The 19,864-nt window shown below is 45.7% G+C and overlaps 1 protein-coding gene across 1 annotated transcript in view; it reads left to right on the forward strand.

The window, feature by feature from the left end:
- SIK2 (salt inducible kinase 2) overlaps positions 1–19,864 on the forward strand; it is a 151,035-nt gene that overhangs the window by 99,557 nt on the left and 31,614 nt on the right. The window contains exons 6-7 of the mRNA XM_075190861.1: positions 7,945–8,069; positions 9,996–10,119. Of these exons, the coding sequence (XP_075046962.1) occupies positions 7,945–8,069; positions 9,996–10,119 (249 nt within the window). The remainder of the gene's footprint in view (positions 1–7,944; positions 8,070–9,995; positions 10,120–19,864) is intronic.

Genomic DNA, 19,864 nt, shown 5'->3' on the forward strand with positions numbered 1-19,864 from the left:
GAAATGATACACTCGTGCACACAAAATAAGGCAATAATCATATTTATCTGCAACATGAAAACAATAAAAGTAGCACTGTGCAGCATAGAAAGGTGCATCATTTTGGGCATATCCAGGATTTATAAGGGGGAACCAGATCCAAACTGCAGTTCCACAGAAAGTGATATATCACAATGGTTTGTAAATAAAAAATCCATAAATAATAAGTGTTAATTATACAAAAATAGTTTTTACACATAATTTGCAGGTTCTGCAACTATTTTTGTCATTCTTTCCAATGGGAAGCTCATGGGTAAAGGGGACTTGGTAAAGCTGATAGTAATGTGAAAAACACCCGTCCCAAGAAGATTTCCCGTTCGTGCTGCTCGATTTGGATGTGTAAGAGCTGTGTCCCTCACAGACATTACTAGTGTGATAGTGTCCTCCTATAAATCCACAGACTCAGATGGGAACACAGATAGAAGTGTTTTCCTTATTTATGCTTCTGTTTGTCCCTTGTTACTGTTTGTCTGTCCCCGTTATCCTTTTTCTCCCTTTCTGCCTCTGACTATTTTTGTTTTTCATCCTTTGTGTCTATTTTTTACCTTTGGTAGCTGCCCCCTCATATTTCTGTTTTTCTGTAATCATTTTTGTCTCTTTTGTTTCCCGTTTGTACCGTTTCCTGTTTGTTTTCAGATTTTCATTTTCCCTTTGCGTCTCCCCCATCTTATTCGTCTGGGGTTAAAGTGTCCTCTCCTTTGTTCTGCTTTGTGCTTTCCCACCACTCTTTATTCCTCTCTTGTTCCGTTATAAGCCCCCCTTCCCCACGGTGGTCAGTGGTATCTCCATGACTGCTGGGGCGTTACACGTCCCAGATATTGTAGAGACCTGGGAACCCCAGTCAATGAAATCTGATATGAACATGGTTTAAGGAAGTGACCCTACAGCAGTTTCTCAGTGAAACTGTTCGTCTTGTCACCGGAGCAAGGATTGATGTGAAATTGAATGAATAAATACTGTCTGTAAATTGCTGTGTAATACATTGGCACTGTATGGATAAATGTTAACAAATAAATGATAAATATACATGGCCATGATGCCTAGAAAATCACTGGGAATGAGGGAAATCACCTTTATACCACTGATGTCACTAGTGATTAATAAGCTAAACACTGGTTAAGCTCACAAAATGGCTGCCTCCACTTTGTGTCAGGTGACAGGTACACTCAACATAATGATTAATGTAACAGTTAAATGTAGGTTCTTTCCAAACTGGTAAAATACTATTGCAAATGAACCCACATATCCTCCTCTACTGCTTGAACGTTTACCTCAGTGACTGTATGCATGGTATTAATAATCATGGTACAGCTACATAACCGGCATGTAGACATACTCAGTCTGCTCATGCATGCGGCTGTAAGTGTATCAAGGTGAAAGTGGCTACTTCCCCTTCTTGCAGTTAGCTGCCTCCGTCTCCCTGACGGGCAGCCAGCTCGGCATTGACGTCAAGCACTGCTCATTAGCATTCAGGGCATGAAATGGGTCAGGTTTGACAATTAGCTGCCCCAATCTCTCTCCTACCTTCCTCTTATCAGCAGTGTCTTCCCGCCCATTCATCCACTACCTCTACATTACCATAATCACAAAGGGGAACACAGTACAGAATGCTGGTAATTAGGCTTCTAATAATTAATCCTACTTGTCCTACACTGCTTTCCAAAGCTGTAACTTTCCATAGATCATATATACAAATGCTAATTAGGCTCCTATATGGTGTATTAACCCTATATTGCTGAGTAAAGATTATTTTCGCTTTTTCTTTAAGTATAAACTAAACATTATCAATAATACAAATATATATAATTGTAAAAGAATAAATCTGAGAATCAACGGAGACTTAAGCTTGTGCAATAAACTTGTGTTTATTACAAAATCACAAAATTTAACACAAAATCCTTTCTAAGTCTTCTGACACAGTTGGCATATAAGGTACAGCAATAAGCAAGTGCTTGACCGTTTCAGACCTCATAATTCACCAACCTTGGCTGACTAAGTGTAGATTTTATTTGTTTCATAGTACTTTTTCATGCTTTGTATTATATAAGAAGGAGTGGCATATTGTTTGACCTACCGAGGTAAATCTATATATATCCATAGACAACCACGTTATTATAAAAAATAAAAAAAAATGGTGAAACTCCAACTTGTCTTTTTCAATGCAAAAGTCTCTCTGACAAAGAAAATCCCATCTTTAATACTAGTACCTACACAAAAGTTTCCCTAGCCGTTTCCAAGCTTACATTGTAACAGATGTCTGATTTTACCTCCCCTAATACTAAAACATGTAGGAAGACTATACATCACGTAACGCCTTATTTAGGGGTCTATTTATTAAAGTTTTTCCCCCTTGTAAAGCCCCGAAAACGTTGTTTTCGGGGCTTTACCGTTAAAATCCTTATGTATTAATCTAGCATAGCTGCTTTGCACCCATTAGCGTTTTTCTGAGCACTCCCCATAAGAATGTATGGGGAGTGCTCAGTAACGCTATGTATTAAAGACTGGCAGGTGAAGTATTTCTCTTTTTTTACATCCGAAGCTGGCGTACATTAACATAAGTGAAATATTACACTGAAAACATCGCTGCTCTGACGAGCAGAGCTGCACAGCGCATGTGTGGAGGGATCACATGATCCCTCCATCACATGCTTCAGGTTCCTGCAGACACGGATCTCTGTGCGCATGCCAGAGTTTACCGGTCGGCGCATGCGCACAGGGATTGAAAGAGGGACGATCGGCACCGCAGAGGGAGGAAAAGAGAAGAATCCAGTGTTAGGTAAGTGTAAGACTTCACAGGAGCAGCCGCTTTTCGGAACGGCTGTTCCTGTGTTGATTTTTAATACATATGAGAAACTTTTCAATCTGCATCTATGCGATGAGGATTGAAAAGTTTCTACAGAAAAAAACGAAGGGCCATAAATAGACCCCTTATTGACATTGGTGTTATCATGGCGGTAACAGCCATTTTTTTTATTGCCACTCATACTGGAATGTCTCCCTCATCCTGGCCGCTTCCACATTAAGTGGGCAGGATGGGAGACTACGTGACACCATTTGCAGTGAATCGCATCATTCTGATACCCCCCTCGCACCGCTGTGGCAAAATGACGCTTCTGTGTGATTTGCGTTGTGGGGTGGGTACAGAATGACTATTCGCTGCGCCCTGCCCCCCTCCATCCTCACACTTCCACTCTTAAGAAGGGAAGAGTAAAAAGTTGGTAATAATGCACTTATCACAGGGATGTAAAATAACATTTTGCCCACATTTATCAAAAGTAATATTACTGTGGCTGTTACTCTTCTAGCCTAGAGTAGTACATGTTACTTACTGATCTCCATTGTTGTGCAGAAAACAGGATATGAAAACTAAGGCACGGTGGCTGCTAGCACGGGGATGTAGAGCATACATGTTGTTAAATCATGTTATATAGGAGGAAGGGAGCTAAATAAAATATATGTGTTATCAATGTACCTACATCTATGATCTGGATTCCTGTACACCAAATGCAGTAAATCCAAATTCCAGAGCACAACCAGTCTTAAAGTCCACACAGAAAATGAATGTTAATAGTTTCTCCTAAGTGTTTATTATCCTTGCATTGTACATGATGTGTTTCATTAAGAATCTCTCATGTGTTCTGACTCTAGTAAAGAAAGCAGAGTACAGACGTGGCTACATAGCTCATTCTATAGTTTGTTGACTGTGTTCCTGGGCTGACCTCCATATCTGATGTAATGACTTGGAGCAGATACAGCTGCATTCATGTGAGCCTGCTAACGGCATGTCCTATGGTTAATCTTGTGACTGCTGGCATGTCAGCAGCCTAATGTAAACAGCTCACCTACCTCATGCAGAAATCTTTGCCAGCCAGTCTAGCATAGACGCTGGCATTGTCCACATCACCTTTCAAACGTACACGTTCCAACACCAGATAAAGGCACATGGGCACTTAAATCTTTGCATGGAAATGCCTTTTATTCATGTTATTTATTAATAGCAGGAGGAAAATATCTTAAACAAATTCAAGATTTATCACAAATATTTTAGGACTGTTGGCATGTTGTAGAAATTCTAGAAGAAAACGCCTATTAAATTCTAATGACCTGTAGACTTGGGGGTATATTTACTAAACTGTGGGTTTGAAAAAGTGGAGATGTTGATTATAACAACCAATTAGATTGTAGTTATCATTTATATAGTGCATTCTACAAAATAACAGCTAGAATCTGATTGGTTGCTAGAGGCAACATCTCCATTTTTTCAAAGTCACAGTTTAGTAAATATACCCCTTGGTCTGTAATCAGCTGGGTTTGTATGACCCTGAATGAAAACCTTGTGCCATAAATTACTGCTCTGTGATACCGCGTTCTGCCTCCTGATCTCATACAGTTTTTGGGTACTTGGTAAACACGTACCTGACTACTCGCCCGGAATGTCCAGGAAACTGCCAAATTTTGGTGAATTGCAGGGAAGAGCTCTGTGAAGCTGTAGATGGGCAGGACTTAATGATGCAACTTGCACTATAACACTATAACATCGCCCACCACAGAATGGTAGGCGGGACTTTATCACAGAATGGTGGGCGGGGCATGATTACACAAATCGGGCTGGATACCGCTGGCCACTTCGTCTTCTGCGTTGGTATCCGGAAGATTGTCAGACTCTCTCGAGAGTCTGACAGATCACCCACTATTTCGGGAGTCTCTCCGGCATTCTGGGAGAGTCGGCAAGTATGTGATAAATGCAGTACTGGATAAACTGGCTATTAACGTGCGGTGTGGTTTGGGGAATCCCTAGACTATTTTGCTGCTCTTTAGACCATATTAATCAATTTTTCCATGCAGAATGGATGTTACTTCTGTATTCTGTGCATTACAAAAATACTTAACCTTTATTTAGAAAGTAGCACAAAGCTTTACTTCTGGCATATTTTGCTGTATTAACAAAACAAAGTAATTTTTTTACCTGAATTTTCACATTTAGTTGTCCAGTATGATCACTGTCTATACTGTGAGGTAGATTCAATTGGTAGATTCAATTACCATTACTGCGGTACAAAGTAACACAGATATTTGCTTGCACCTCTATGGGACGCGGGCAGAATACAGCATTACTTCTGTCAGAAAATAACCGTGCAAGGTGTCTCGTGGCTGTTCCTGAGGCACCTCGCGCGGATATTTTCTGAATGAAATCTGCCCCTGTATCTGTGTAATACACAAGCGATGTTAATATACATAAGAACGTCTGTAAATAATATTTATATAAACAGTGAGTTCTGATGTCATAGATGTCACTGCTTATTATTGGTGTGTTTTGAGGGTGTCCTTTCAGTGCTCATTAGGAACACTACAACATACCACCTTTTTTATGGTCACAGAACTCCTCAGTGACTTCTAATATCCCTATAAAACAGTAGTGAGTGCATTATGCCATATAGTAATCATTAAACTGTCAGTATTGCACACGTGATCACTCATGTACAGTGTCTACAGTATGTGCTTTAAGCCACTGATTTGTCCGAGTGATGACGTTCCTGCAGCAGCTCAGGAACACTCTGTTCTCTCTGTAGCTTGTATTCCCAAACCCAGTAATTACAGATTCTTGTTATGTAACCTCAGTGAAAGAGGAAGGTTGACTGGGTCAGTATTCTATCCCTAGAAATGACATGGCACGCTTCAGTAAACCAGTTGACGCGGGGTGGGGTAGTGTACTGCTGTGTTCCCATAATCAAGTTTATACAGGCACGTTTCTGTACGCCTGTCAAGCTGTACAGAGAACCTCTGCTGTTAATTAGCTCTAAGTTTGCATATAAATCTCTAGAAGTGGAGAGATCCTGACTACAGTCTTCATGAAGGCGTCTCTTTGCTTGCAGGCCACATGGCTTCCACATGCCTGAACCATATTAACATTGCTCGTTTGATCGCAGTCAGCAGCCCAGATCAGTCACACAGCAGTTTCCCAGTTGAGCCCAGACACTCCACGTCCCAGGATAACACCAAGTTTGACTTAGCCTGGTCCCACCTCTCCTGTCAGAGAGTCAGCATTGGATTGCAGTGTAAAACGAGTGGGACACTCGGGTCCCCTCCCTCATTGCATTGTATGTGTGACAGAAGATCTCATCCAGTCAGTGATGTGTGTAATGAGGATAACTCCCTGAGAAGACTGGGTATGAGCGAGAGGAATAATTCATAAGAGTAGGCGATGTTGCTGACAAAACTGAGGGTAGTGGTACCGCTGCTAGACTATGGAACGGTGTTAAAGCCGTAAATTATAAGAAATAATACAGAATAAACATTCTGATCTTTTAATTGTCAAGCTGAATCAAGTGTCAATACTTAAACATCTAGGGCCTGATTCATTAGTGAAAGTTAAGAAAAAATTTGAGTAAGTTTTCTTACTCAAGTTTTCTGGACAAAACCATGTTACAATGCAGGGGTGCAAATGAGTTTATTGTTTTGCACGTAAGGAAAATACTGGCGTATTTTTTATGTAGCACACAAATATTTGATAGCTTATTTTTACACTGAAATTTAAAGTTGATCTAAGACATGCCCTACCCCAACTATAAATCTGCCATCACATTTTATAATTACCTCCCCCTTCAATGCAAGATGGTTTTGCCTTACTTGCTTACTTTTGCTTAACTTTCCTTAATGAATCAGGCCCCTAGACAATAAAGTACAGGTCATACATTGAAAATGAAACCAGAAAATCACTTTTGACAGCAGTCTGTATTAAAGTGGAACTGTCACCTACGCACAATGGCGGCAGACATTTTGTAGACCAAATAAACATACAATTGATTAGGAAGTAGGGACGTGAGGTATGAGGGACAAAGTGCCTCATGTCTCAGTGATTTCACTAGTTCCTTGTGAATAAATAGGCTGTATTGTCATCAATATTGGTTCAGCCAGCAGCATTGGCTTCCTCTGCTGAGTCTGATGAAAGGTACACATGGATAGTAAACATGGAATAATAAATGTCTCTGTTAAAACAGCAGAATCCAGTGATTGCGTCTGCAATAAACATTCCTCTCCAGTTCTCCCAGACTTGACGGACTACAACAATGTAGGTCTTACCCTCAGGGCAGATGGCCAGACATTACATCTGTTATAGCATAAGTAACTCCGATGAGAATGCATCATAGTGCATTCAACTTAATGATAATATCCTCAGTGTACATTTGTTGATCTTAACTTAGGAAAGGAGAGCTTAACCCAGATACTTTATTAAAGTAAAAAAACTGCTGACGAATTCCCATGAGAGACCATGGCTGCGTAACATCTTGATGACATATAAAATATAATTATGGAATTTATGGTATGATGCATCATAACTCCGAACCAGCAAAACATTGAGGATCTGGTGTCCGTGAACCCTGACATTTATAGATACTTGCCCCAAGCAATTTAGTAATGTCCATATTCTCTAATGCCGCAGGAGAATTTTGTATTATCCTGCTCTCGACATCTCCCTGTGTTAATGCCACTTATTGGACAGCTGCTGTATGAGCAGGAGTGGGGTGTCGAGAGGACTGAAATTCAAAATTGTTTTGTCTCCTACAGCAGCAGAAAATGACCATTACTGTATCACATGATAAATATCTCAAGAGCAGTAGCAATATTGGACACCATTCCCCTGCCTTTCTGCTAGTGGATTGAGGGTATGTTATATATTTATGTGAGGATGACATTTCTTTTTAACAACATGGTGCTTGTCATGTTATACAAAATTAAATTAAACTTCTGGTTCTTTCTAAGAACATATTTTCCTGGATGTCCTTTTCCATCTTCTCTGAATTCTAAAGATTGATTGTGGTACCTGCAAGTTAACAATGGCTCTTTTCTCTTTAGAATGTATATGTAATGACTAATGATCATGGTTTTTGTTTTATCTTTTTATAGACTTTGGGTTTGGCAACTTTTACAAGACTGGAGAACCTCTATCCACATGGTGTGGTAGCCCACCATATGCAGCTCCAGAAGTGTTTGAGGGACAGCAATACGAGGGACCTCAGCTGGATATATGGGTATTTTATTTATTATATTGTATGATGCTTTATAGCTTTATATGTTAACTAATTGAAAATGGAATGTCGTTTTCACGTATTCATACGTTACAAGGAAAATAGATTGGTTTTAAATGATAAATGATAGGAGCTTAATGGCAATTATCTCTGAATCAGTACCCTTATTACCCTGAATGGCCGTCAGTCAAAGGATAACCAGGACACATAGGACAATCTGTTTGTATCTGTCCGTTACCTGTCTGTGTCCTAGAGACTCAATAAAAGTACGTCCCCCCTGACGCAATCCTTTTTTCTTTCTTTTATGTGAAAAGTCTGAGTTTTGAGTCACTTTAATCCATTCTCATTTGATTTGTTAAAACCTTTTACATTTCTAGGAACTTACATGGCTCCGAGCGCCATGTGTGGAAGTTTAAAAGTGCAACCCCAAATGCAAATGTCGCTTTGTTATGTCATTCACCTACTTTTGTGCCTCCATGTTTATTGGGAAGTGCATGGATTTGTGTCTCTTTTTTATAGGAGGAGTTTTAAAAGTTTGGGTGTTCCTTGTTCCTTGTTGAGTTTCGGACTGGGCACATAAATGCATTTCGTTTTACACCCAAATATATAAGAATAGATTTTGTGTTGCGGGGTGAGATTTAGGAGAGGACAATGTGTAAATGGAGGGTTCCCTTTTAGTGGTTTGCTCCCAGCAGTATCTTGTGTTTTGCACATCCTCAAGGTGGTGAAACCAGGCCTCAGTTAGACTTTCACTGGGATGCTTTTCACACCTTTCAGAATCACTTCATATGGGAAATCGAATTTCTAGGCGTTATCAACCAGTGTAATAAAAACATTGAAGACATAGGGCTAGATTTACTAAGCTGCGGGTTTGAAAAAGTGGGGATGTTGCCTATGGCAACCAATCAGATTCTAGCTGTCATTTATTTAGTACCTTCTACAAAATGAAAGCTAGAATCTGATTGGTTGCCATAGGCAACATCCCCACTTTTTCAAACCCGCAGCTTAGTAAATCTAGCCCATAGTCTTGGGACATATATTAGAATAAACCAAGAAATACTTTAGGAAGAAAACATTGAAATGAAGAAGGTGCTCCTAAAGTAGTAGTTAGGACTATGGAGGCCGTGGCTGGCAACATCTAGAATAAAGCTGTGCTCTTTGTTATGCATGAGGCGGGCACCTATACAAATATTTTGCACCCTCACATAATTTGCAGTTTGTAAATGACTTTTTCTACCTTAGTTCAAATGAAGCATATACTAACATTGCAAGATACATTTATTTTAAGCAAGAAGACCTTTTAGGGGTATATTTACTAAACTGCTGGTTTGAAAAAGTGGAGATGTTGCCTATAGCAACCAATCAGATTCTAGTTATCATTTATTTAGTACATTCTACAAAATGACAACTAGAATCTGATTGGTTGCTATAAGCAATATCTCCACTTTTTCAAACCCGCAGCTTGATAAATTTCCCCACAGGGCTCACTGCTCTAGTATGCTGCTTGAAAACACAATCTTGCCTACTTGTAACAAGTGAGACAAGTAATGAGGAACCACTAGTTCAGAATAATTTCCCGTTGGGGTCTTCTGTCAGCATTTCCACATATGAGACATAAGTAAGATCTGTACTTGTCCCTGTTATCCCAATGCAACCCCAGTTCTTCTCACTGAAGCTTTTGAACATAGAATGCTGATTTTCAATATTTTAAACTGCAGGTTTGATAAAGTGGAGATATTGCCTATAGCAACCAATCAGATTCTAGTTATCATTTATTTAGTGCATTCTACAAAATGACAGCTAGAATTTGATTGGTTGCTACAGGCAACATCACCACTTGTACAAACCCACAGTTTAGTAAATATACCCCACTGTGTGTTTGTGATAATTACACAGTAATAAATGACTCCTGTTTTCTTTGTCTTGCAGAGTATGGGCGTTGTTCTCTACGTCCTAGTTTGTGGTGCTTTACCATTTGATGGTCCTTCGCTCCCCATCCTGAGGCAGCGGGTGCTGGAAGGGAGATTTCGAATTCCATATTTCATGTCTGAAGGTACAGTTTGCTTTTCGTATATATATATATCACTTAAGACCAAATCGTCAACATGAATCACATAGTGACTGCCATGGCCATTGTTTACCTTGTTATGACTTCTATATCACAAGTAATAGCAGAAGTATTTTGTTGTTCCAGTTTCAGAATACAGTACCCACCCCTGTATCTGCAGAAGTCCCTCTATCACAAGATTCCTAGTGATGCCTCTTCTGGTTTATAAGTAGACCTGTACCTCTCAGTTCACTAGAAACGGGTGTCATCACTGTGTAACGCCCCCTGCGGGGAAAGACAGGGACAGACGCAACAGAAAATACCTCACCTTGTAAACGATGGTCACCTCCAGTCCGCTTCTGATCTCCCAGCTGCGATCCGATCCCAGCAGATCCGCAGCCACCTCCAATCACGTCCCTCTAAGATAGAGGCAGAGATTACGGCCGTGCCTACCAGGTAAGGGCTGTCCGAGACTACGGCAAAGGACAAGGACACGGTCAGTCCAAGCTCCTTGCCGCCTCCTCACTTTGTTCTTGCCAAGACGCGGGGGACTACAGGCACTGAAGGCCAAGACTAATCCGAGGACTAATCCCGCCTCAAGTGCCTCACACACCTGCCGGTGAGGGCCTAACCGAAAGGAGGAATCGAGCGTGATACTCACCGGGACACTCCCACTTCCGATCCGGTTCTCCTGCACCTTCCCGACTCCTGCGGATGACAAGACACACAGCCTCCCTCTACGCTCTCCGTGAACTAAGATGGCACCCACAAACTGGACTAACTACAACGGCGACCCGACCCTAACAACGTTCTAATGGTCGGCAACGCAACTACGTCAAACACTAGGACTAACTAAATGTGGTGCACTAACGGAGCTACTAGTTACACGCTACGGGGAACACCAGCCGGTGTTCACAGCCTAAACCGGAGGGCGGTTCCTAACCCCCTCACCCAGGTCTTACCAAGAAGCTGCCTCCTTGCTATGGAGTCACACACAGGCCCTAAGTACGGGTTCTTTAAGCCCGGCTGAGGCTCAGTAAAACAGCACACTAACCCGCGGGCCGACTGCCGCACGGAACAGCCGATCGAACTGAACCGCCCGACTGCCTGTACTCGGGTATCTCACACGTGTCCCTACGTCCGGAACCACAGGTCCACCTGCACGGAACCGGCCTTGAGGACCCTTGATCAGAACCACGGCCGCCCCTGGAACTGCCTCAAGGTGTGCTGTACTGCCACCAACTCACTCAGCCACCCCCTCTGGGTACCAGTGTGACCCCGGGGACCTAAGGGACAGGGAAACTACATGTGTTCTCCCCTGACTATGTGTATGCTGTTACTTACACTTGTCCCCCACAGCACGGGTTAGCACAGGAAAACCACAGGAAACAAGAGCCTACCTTTAATGGGGGCCTGACGTCTTGCCCCTGGACACAGCTAGAAAGCACACCAAAATACTGTAATGTAAACTACACTCGCCACACAGACAGAATAAATAGATACAGTATACAGTAACTTGCCCGCTACTTACCCGAACACACCGCTGCTAGCCAACCAGCAGGTTGCTACAGCACCACGGGAGCCTACGCTCGACCGTACCTCCTAACCACGTGTGCTCACCTCACACAGGACCGCGCCTACTCTCACGAGGCTCCCACGCCTCTACCACACACCACCAGGGCCTTATGCCCTACACACCATGGGTCTCTGCCCAGCTACACACAGAGCCTTCTACTCTGACTAATGGGCCTCCGCCCCCTCTCTAACTCAGGGCTCTGAGCCCACTCACTAGGGCCTTATGCCCTACTACCTAGGGGGTCCTAGCCCCTGCCTGAGGCCTGTGGCCTCTCTAACTAACGGAGGGCCTTGTGCCCTTAATAACCTACAGGCTACCAGCCTCTAACCAGGCCCTCTGGCCTTCCTATGGCCTCTAGGCCCCTAACTACCTAAGGGCCTTGTGCCCTTGTACACCTGGGGCTCTGAGTCCCCCTCTCTAACTAACAGGGGCTTGTCCCCTTTATATAGATACTAATGGCCTACTGGCCCACTACCACGTTGGGGCCTAGTGCCCAGGTCCCTGGGCCTTGTGCCCCTAATTTACAGTGCCAACGGGCCTTGTGCCCGGCTGTGCCCACGGGCCTAGTGCCCGAATTCAACGTTGAGTATACTTACCTGCTCTGCGCAGGATACTCAACTTGACACGCCGTCTTCTGTTTCTTTCTTCTCCGGGTCTTCCAGACCCTCCAGCCGGCGGCGCCTCTTCTCCTCTTCGGCGCTGTTGAAGGCTGCTTGGCGGGGGCGCTCTCAGCCCTTACAAGGGCTCCCCGCCGACGTTCTCCGCTCCGGCGGCTTGATTGAAGTCTTCTGGCGGCAGGGTAGCTCACGGCCCTTACAAGGGCCCCCTGCCGCCGCTGCTGCTGCCTCAGTTGCTGGACGTCTGGACGGGACGTCCTCTCTCTTCCCCGCCGACGGACTTCTCGCAAAATGGCGCCACCCCGGCGACTTATATAGTCGCCGGCGTGACGTCATCCGCCGGCGCGAGCGCTGATTGGCTCGCGTCGGCGCCAATCTTTTGAATGGCCGGGCGCGAGCCGCGATTGGCTCGCGCATCCGGCCGCTGATTGGCCAGCGGGGAAAGATGAGCCCTGATTGGCTCATCCTTCCCCCGCGCACAGGACCTGCAAGAAAGAAGTTATACTCACCGCCGCTGGATCGATGGACGGGTGAGTACTTCTCCTCTTCTTTCTTGTAGCTGGGCACCATCGGGGACCTCTTCAGCCCCTCCAGGGGCACAGCGCTGCCGGATATCTTCGCCCTCTTCACGGGCACCGGCTCCAGCGTCTTCTGTCCCTCCACATTTCCGCCGCCTTTTTCCATTGTGGTCCCCACAATCAACGTCTTCTCCTCTACGTCCACCTCCAAGGGTCGCTTACCGGCATCCCTGACTTGCGTCCACCGGGTCCTTCGCGGTAAAGCCCTCTCGCGCAGGATCCACACCATCCTGGCAACTTCCTCGCCCGAAGTCGGTATCCAGGGAGTCTCTTCCTCAGCACCTGCCGGAACCTCCCATCCGTCCGATACCTCCTCGGTTGTGCGGGAAGCTTCTTCAGAAGGTGACAACATCCACCACTCTCCAGCTGCGCTCTCTAAAGTACAGTCTTCAGGCAGTACTTCTTCAGCAGCTCTCTCTTCCGGGGTACTGATGGCTTCCATCCTCTCAGGTACCACCGGGCAGACATCTTCACATGTCTCCGGACACAGCGTTGCCCCGTGGAGGGTCTGCTCAGTTCTCCCTTCGTCTTCAGGGACCAACTCTTCCACAGCCACGGACAAGTCGTCTGACGTATCCGACGTCTCCAATACCCCAGCTCCAGCATCCGGCTGTCGTGGGTATTCCTGTCGCGAATCTCGCTTGGACGGGACGATCACCTGCGATCCGACAGTCAGCAGGCTCTGCCGATCCTTCCCTCCAGATTCCGACTTCTCTTGAGACCATGGATGGAAGGCTTCCTCGTCCTTCCACTCGAAGACTTCTACGTCTTCCCATTCATCGGAGACTTCTTCGTCCTCCCATTCATCAAAGAGCTCCTCGGCAACTGGGCACTGGTATGCGAAGTGTCCAGGCAACCCACACTTCCAGCACAGCATTTCTTCCACCGGTTGCCGTTTAGTACCTTTGTTCTTCTTCTTCCTTGTCTCACAACGTTCCAGGATTTGCTTCGTGAACGCTGCCACTTCGTCACGAGAGATGACACAGCTGTATCCCTCGTACAGCGGAATGATCCCCCGATGAGCCATCGTTGATCCTGCCGACTACGCCAAAATGTAACGCCCCCTGCGGGGAAAGACAGGGACAGACGCAACAGAAAATACCTCACCTTGTAAACGATGGTCACCTCCAGTCCGCTTCTGATCTCCCAGCTGCGATCCGATCCCAGCAGATCCGCAGCCACCTCCAATCACGTCCCTCTAAGATAGAGGCAGAGATTACGGCCGTGCCTACCAGGTAAGGGCTGTCCGAGACTACGGCAAAGGACAAGGACACGGTCAGTCCAAGCTCCTTGCCGCCTCCTCACTTTGTTCTTGCCAAGACGCGGGGGACTACAGGCACTGAAGGCCAAGACTAATCCGAGGACTAATCCCGCCTCAAGTGCCTCACACACCTGCCGGTGAGGGCCTAACCGAAAGGAGGAATCGAGCGTGATACTCACCGGGACACTCCCACTTCCGATCCGGTTCTCCTGCACCTTCCCGACTCCTGCGGATGACAAGACACACAGCCTCCCTCTACGCTCTCCGTGAACTAAGATGGCACCCACAAACTGGACTAACTACAACGGCGACCCGACCCTAACAACGTTCTAATGGTCGGCAACGCAACTACGTCAAACACTAGGACTAACTAAATGTGGTGCACTAACGGAGCTACTAGTTACACGCTACGGGGAACACCAGCCGGTGTTCACAGCCTAAACCGGAGGGCGGTTCCTAACCCCCTCACCCAGGTCTTACCAAGAAGCTGCCTCCTTGCTATGGAGTCACACACAGGCCCTAAGTACGGGTTCTTTAAGCCCGGCTGAGGCTCAGTAAAACAGCACACTAACCCGCGGGCCGACTGCCGCACGGAACAGCCGATCGAACTGAACCGCCCGACTGCCTGTACTCGGGTATCTCACACGTGTCCCTACGTCCGGAACCACAGGTCCACCTGCACGGAACCGGCCTTGAGGACCCTTGATCAGAACCACGGCCGCCCCTGGAACTGCCTCAAGGTGTGCTGTACTGCCACCAACTCACTCAGCCACCCCCTCTGGGTACCAGTGTGACCCCGGGGACCTAAGGGACAGGGAAACTACATGTGTTCTCCCCTGACTATGTGTATGCTGTTACTTACACTTGTCCCCCACAGCACGGGTTAGCACAGGAAAACCACAGGAAACAAGAGCCTACCTTTAATGGGGGCCTGACGTCTTGCCCCTGGACACAGCTAGAAAGCACACCAAAATACTGTAATGTAAACTACACTCGCCACACAGACAGAATAAATAGATACAGTATACAGTAACTTGCCCGCTACTTACCCGAACACACCGCTGCTAGCCAACCAGCAGGTTGCTACAGCACCACGGGAGCCTACGCTCGACCGTACCTCCTAACCACGTGTGCTCACCTCACACAGGACCGCGCCTACTCTCACGAGGCTCCCACGCCTCTACCACACACCACCAGGGCCTTATGCCCTACACACCATGGGTCTCTGCCCAGCTACACACAGAGCCTTCTACTCTGACTAATGGGCCTCCGCCCCCTCTCTAACTCAGGGCTCTGAGCCCACTCACTAGGGCCTTATGCCCTACTACCTAGGGGGTCCTAGCCCCTGCCTGAGGCCTGTGGCCTCTCTAACTAACGGAGGGCCTTGTGCCCTTAATAACCTACAGGCTACCAGCCTCTAACCAGGCCCTCTGGCCTTCCTATGGCCTCTAGGCCCCTAACTACCTAAGGGCCTTGTGCCCTTGTACACCTGGGGCTCTGAGTCCCCCTCTCTAACTAACAGGGGCTTGTCCCCTTTATATAGATACTAATGGCCTACTGGCCCACTACCACGTTGGGGCCTAGTGCCCAGGTCCCTGGGCCTTGTGCCCCTAATTTACAGTGCCAACGGGCCTTGTGCCCGGCTGTGCCCACGGGCCTAGTGCCCGAATTCAACGTTGAGTATACTTACCTGCTCTGCGCAGGATACTCAACTTGACACGCCGTCTTCTGTTTCTTTCTTCTCCGGGTCTTCCAGACCCTCCAGCCGGCGGCGCCTCTTCTCCTCTTCGGCGCTGTTGAAGGCTGCTTGGCGGGGGCGCTCTCAGCCCTTACAAGGGCTCCCCGCCGACGTTCTCCGCTCCGGCGGCTTGATTGAAGTCTTCTGGCGGCAGGGTAGCTCACGGCCCTTACAAGGGCCCCCTGCCGCCGCTGCTGCTGCCTCAGTTGCTGGACGTCTGGACGGGACGTCCTCTCTCTTCCCCGCCGACGGACTTCTCGCAAAATGGCGCCACCCGGCGACTTATATAGTCGCCGGCGTGACGTCATCCGCCGGCGCGAGCGCTGATTGGCTCGCGTCGGCGCCAATCTTTTGAATGGCCGGGCGCGAGCCGCGATTGGCTCGCGCATCCGGCCGCTGATTGGCCAGCGGGGAAAGATGAGCCCTGATTGGCTCATCCTTCCCCCGCGCACAGGACCTGCAAGAAAGAAGTTATACTCACCGCCGCTGGATCGATGGACGGGTGAGTACTTCTCCTCTTCTTTCTTGTAGCTGGGCACCATCGGGGACCTCTTCAGCCCCTCCAGGGGCACAGCGCTGCCGGATATCTTCGCCCTCTTCACGGGCACCGGCTCCAGCGTCTTCTGTCCCTCCACAACTGCAGCACAAAATGGCTGCCTCCACTTTCTGTCAAGGAAAGGTGCTAACTTCACTGTCCCTGATTTTAACAATATAACTTTCATGAGGTTATTATTGTTGAACTGTAAATGTTGTTTAACATAATTACATTATTTTATATTGCATGCTTGTCATGTACTCTGTGCAGACCATTCCATAGGCTATTAAAGATCCAGATGCAAGAAACAGCATTGTCATTGCAAATAATGAAAATGACATTTGCTCAGCATATATAATTAGAACCTCTGGTTAACAAAAGTATGTGATGACACATGTAGATCTTTCTGCTTTCCTTTGCTATCTGCCATAGACCATATAGAGACTTTGCAGAATGAAACAACTAAACCTGCATTGTGTTTTTTTTCTTCTGTATGTAGAATAAGGTCCTAAGAGACTGGTCTATTAGAACAGAAACCAAGTCTTGCTGGGAAGATACATAGAAATAGCCTCCACTGCCCTCGGTAACCTGTAATATGAGGTTGAGAATCCTGTCTCCCTCTAAAGCTGTGTCTTAGCAGTGTTTGTCTAGCCCAATATAATTAGAAGCCAGACAAGATCTTCACATGCTCTATAATAAATAGGCGGGTGCCAGGAACTTAGACACGAGATAACAAAACTCAGGTATTATAGAGTACAGAGGGTGGAGGAGTTGTCAGGTGAATATGTGTTTGTTGTTCTTCTTAACTACAGCAAACTAAACAGTAGCATCACTGTGTGTCTTTGAGATGCCAGGGAAGCTTCACACATGACTGTAGAAATAAATGGTATCGGTTAAAGTAGATTTAGGCAACCTGTGGGTCACTAGCTGGTGTGAAAGTACATCTCCCAGTATGTATGGATTGCTGGGACTTGTAGTTCCATAACCACTGGAGAAACCCATAATACCTACTCCTTTATGTATGCATAATGGTTAATGTCAGTAATGTAGAAAATAATATAACCTGCTAGAGTTAAGGACTTCTTTTTGATTTTGAACTTAAACCTGACCTTGCAGCCAACTATTTGGGTATAATGATGTCACATGAAAGATCGCTCCCACCTGAGGCATAAGCAAACTAGTAAACTTAGTTGGTTTAGATAAGAATAACAAATAAATAAAGTCTGTATATTTCTATAGTATGTTTGAATACAATGTCATTACAGTCCCTGTTGGAACAAACACATATACTTTAATAAGGTGTCGGTCCCCCTTTTGCAGTGGTAACAGCTTCCACTCTTCTTTCCACAAGATATTGGAGTGTTTCTGTGGGAATTTGTGCCCATTCATTCTGTAGAGCATTTATGAGGTCAGCACTGATGTTGGATGAGAAGGTCTGGCTCGCAATCTCCGTTCCCGTTTATCCCAAAGGTGTTTGATGAGGTTGAGGTCAGGGCTCTCTGTGGGCCAGTCAAGTTCTTCCACACCGAACTCATCAAACCATGTCTTTGTAGTCCTTGCTTTGTGCACTGGGGCACAGTCATGTTGGAATAGAAAAGGGCCTTCCCCAATCAGTTTCCACAAGGTTGGAAGCATAGCATTGTCCAAAATGACTTGGTATGCTGAAGCATTAAGATTGCCCTTCACTGGAAATAAGGGGCCTAGCCCAAACCCTGAAAAACAGCCCCATGCCATTATCCCTCCTCCAACAAGCTTCACAGTTGGCATAATGCAGTCAGGCAGGTAACGTTCTCCCGGCATCTGCCAAACCCAGACTCGTCCATCTGCCAAACAGAGAAGTGTGATTCGTCACTTGACTGAACACGTTTCCACTGGTCGACGGTCCAGTATCTGTGTGCTTTACACCACTCCATCCGACGCTTGGCATTGGTCTTGGTGATGTGAGGCTTGCAAGCAGCTGCTCGGTCATGGAAACCCATTCCTTTAAGGTCCCACCACACAGTTTTTGTACTTACATTAATGCCAGTGGAAGTTTGGAACTCTTCAGCTATGGAATCAGCAGAGTGTTGGAGCCTTAGTAGTTGTTGACCCCACTCTTTGATTTTATATGGCCTTACGCTTCATGGCTGAGTTGCTGCTGTTACTAATTGTTTCCACTTTCTAATAATATCACTTACAGTTGACCGTGGAATATCCAGCAGGGATGAAATTTCACGAACCGTTCTATTGCACAGGTGGCATCTTATCACAGTACCACGCTTGAAGTCACGGAGCTCTTCAGAACGACCCATTTTGTATCACAATTGTTTGCAAATGGAGACGGCAAAACTAGTTGATTGATTTTATACACCTCTGGCAATGGGTCTGATTGAAACACTAAATTCAATAATTAACAGGTGGCAAAATACTTTTGTCCATATAGTGTATTTGTCATTATAATTATTTCTGCAGTTTTGGCCTCCGTTATAATTAAGAGTAAATCCACTAGAAGACCTGGACAAAAACCATCTCAAGGTGCAGGAGGACTGAAATGGGAGGAGAGGGCTGAAATATAAATTGCATGTCAAAATTACAGATGCTCAGGCTTGGTTTTCTGAAAACCTAGTCCACCCCAACTTAGGGGATCCAAGTAGGCTCGCGAGCCGGCTTGTTACTTTTGGGCGTCCTCGCATCTGAATTGAGGCAAAACATCATTGTTGCATTGTCGGATCTCGCGGGTTTTGGATTCCATAAGTACCTCCCTCCCCAGGAGATCCAGCGCCATTGCTCACACAGAAACAGGGGTAGCAGTGATCTTGTCACTCTCCAGTCTCCAGTGACATTGCTCAGTGCCATTGCTCACATAGAAACAGGGGTAGCAGTGTTCTTGTCACTCTCCAGTCTCCAGTGACATTGCTCATACAGAAACAGGAGGGGTAGCATTGTTCTTGTCACTTGACAAAAATTGACTGGAAATGATTGGAAATTAATGTTATTGAGGTTAATAATAATGTAGGGATAAAAAAAAGAGCCAAATTATGTGATTTTAGCAACAAAAAAAAAAGGGATTTAAGAAAAAAATCGGGATCCAAAACCATCCAGGGCGGTTTTGCCAAAACCAAAACACGAAGTTAATCCAGATCAAAAACCAAAACACAGGGGTCAGTAAACATCTCTAGTAAAAATGAAGCTGCCCAGTACTTGTATGCTGCTTGCAAAAGCAGACTTTCCTTCACATCATCCACCTCACGTTCTTAAGTAACATGTTCCCGGGTGGACAAACCTTTCATACATCACCACCAGAGCTCACCTGCTTGACACTGCTCTAAATGATTTGTTTCTCTGCAATTAAAATATTGCATGATTGCTTTGGTTGTGTATATGTTTGTATTTGTTGTAATTTACAAAGCATCTTTGTGTATGAGATTTTACTCAACCTAATTTAATTCACTTCATGTTTGCCATCA

Source organism: Mixophyes fleayi, chromosome 11, assembly GCF_038048845.1.
Source record: "Mixophyes fleayi isolate aMixFle1 chromosome 11, aMixFle1.hap1, whole genome shotgun sequence".
In the NCBI taxonomy this organism is placed as follows: Eukaryota; Metazoa; Chordata; class Amphibia; order Anura; family Limnodynastidae; genus Mixophyes; species Mixophyes fleayi.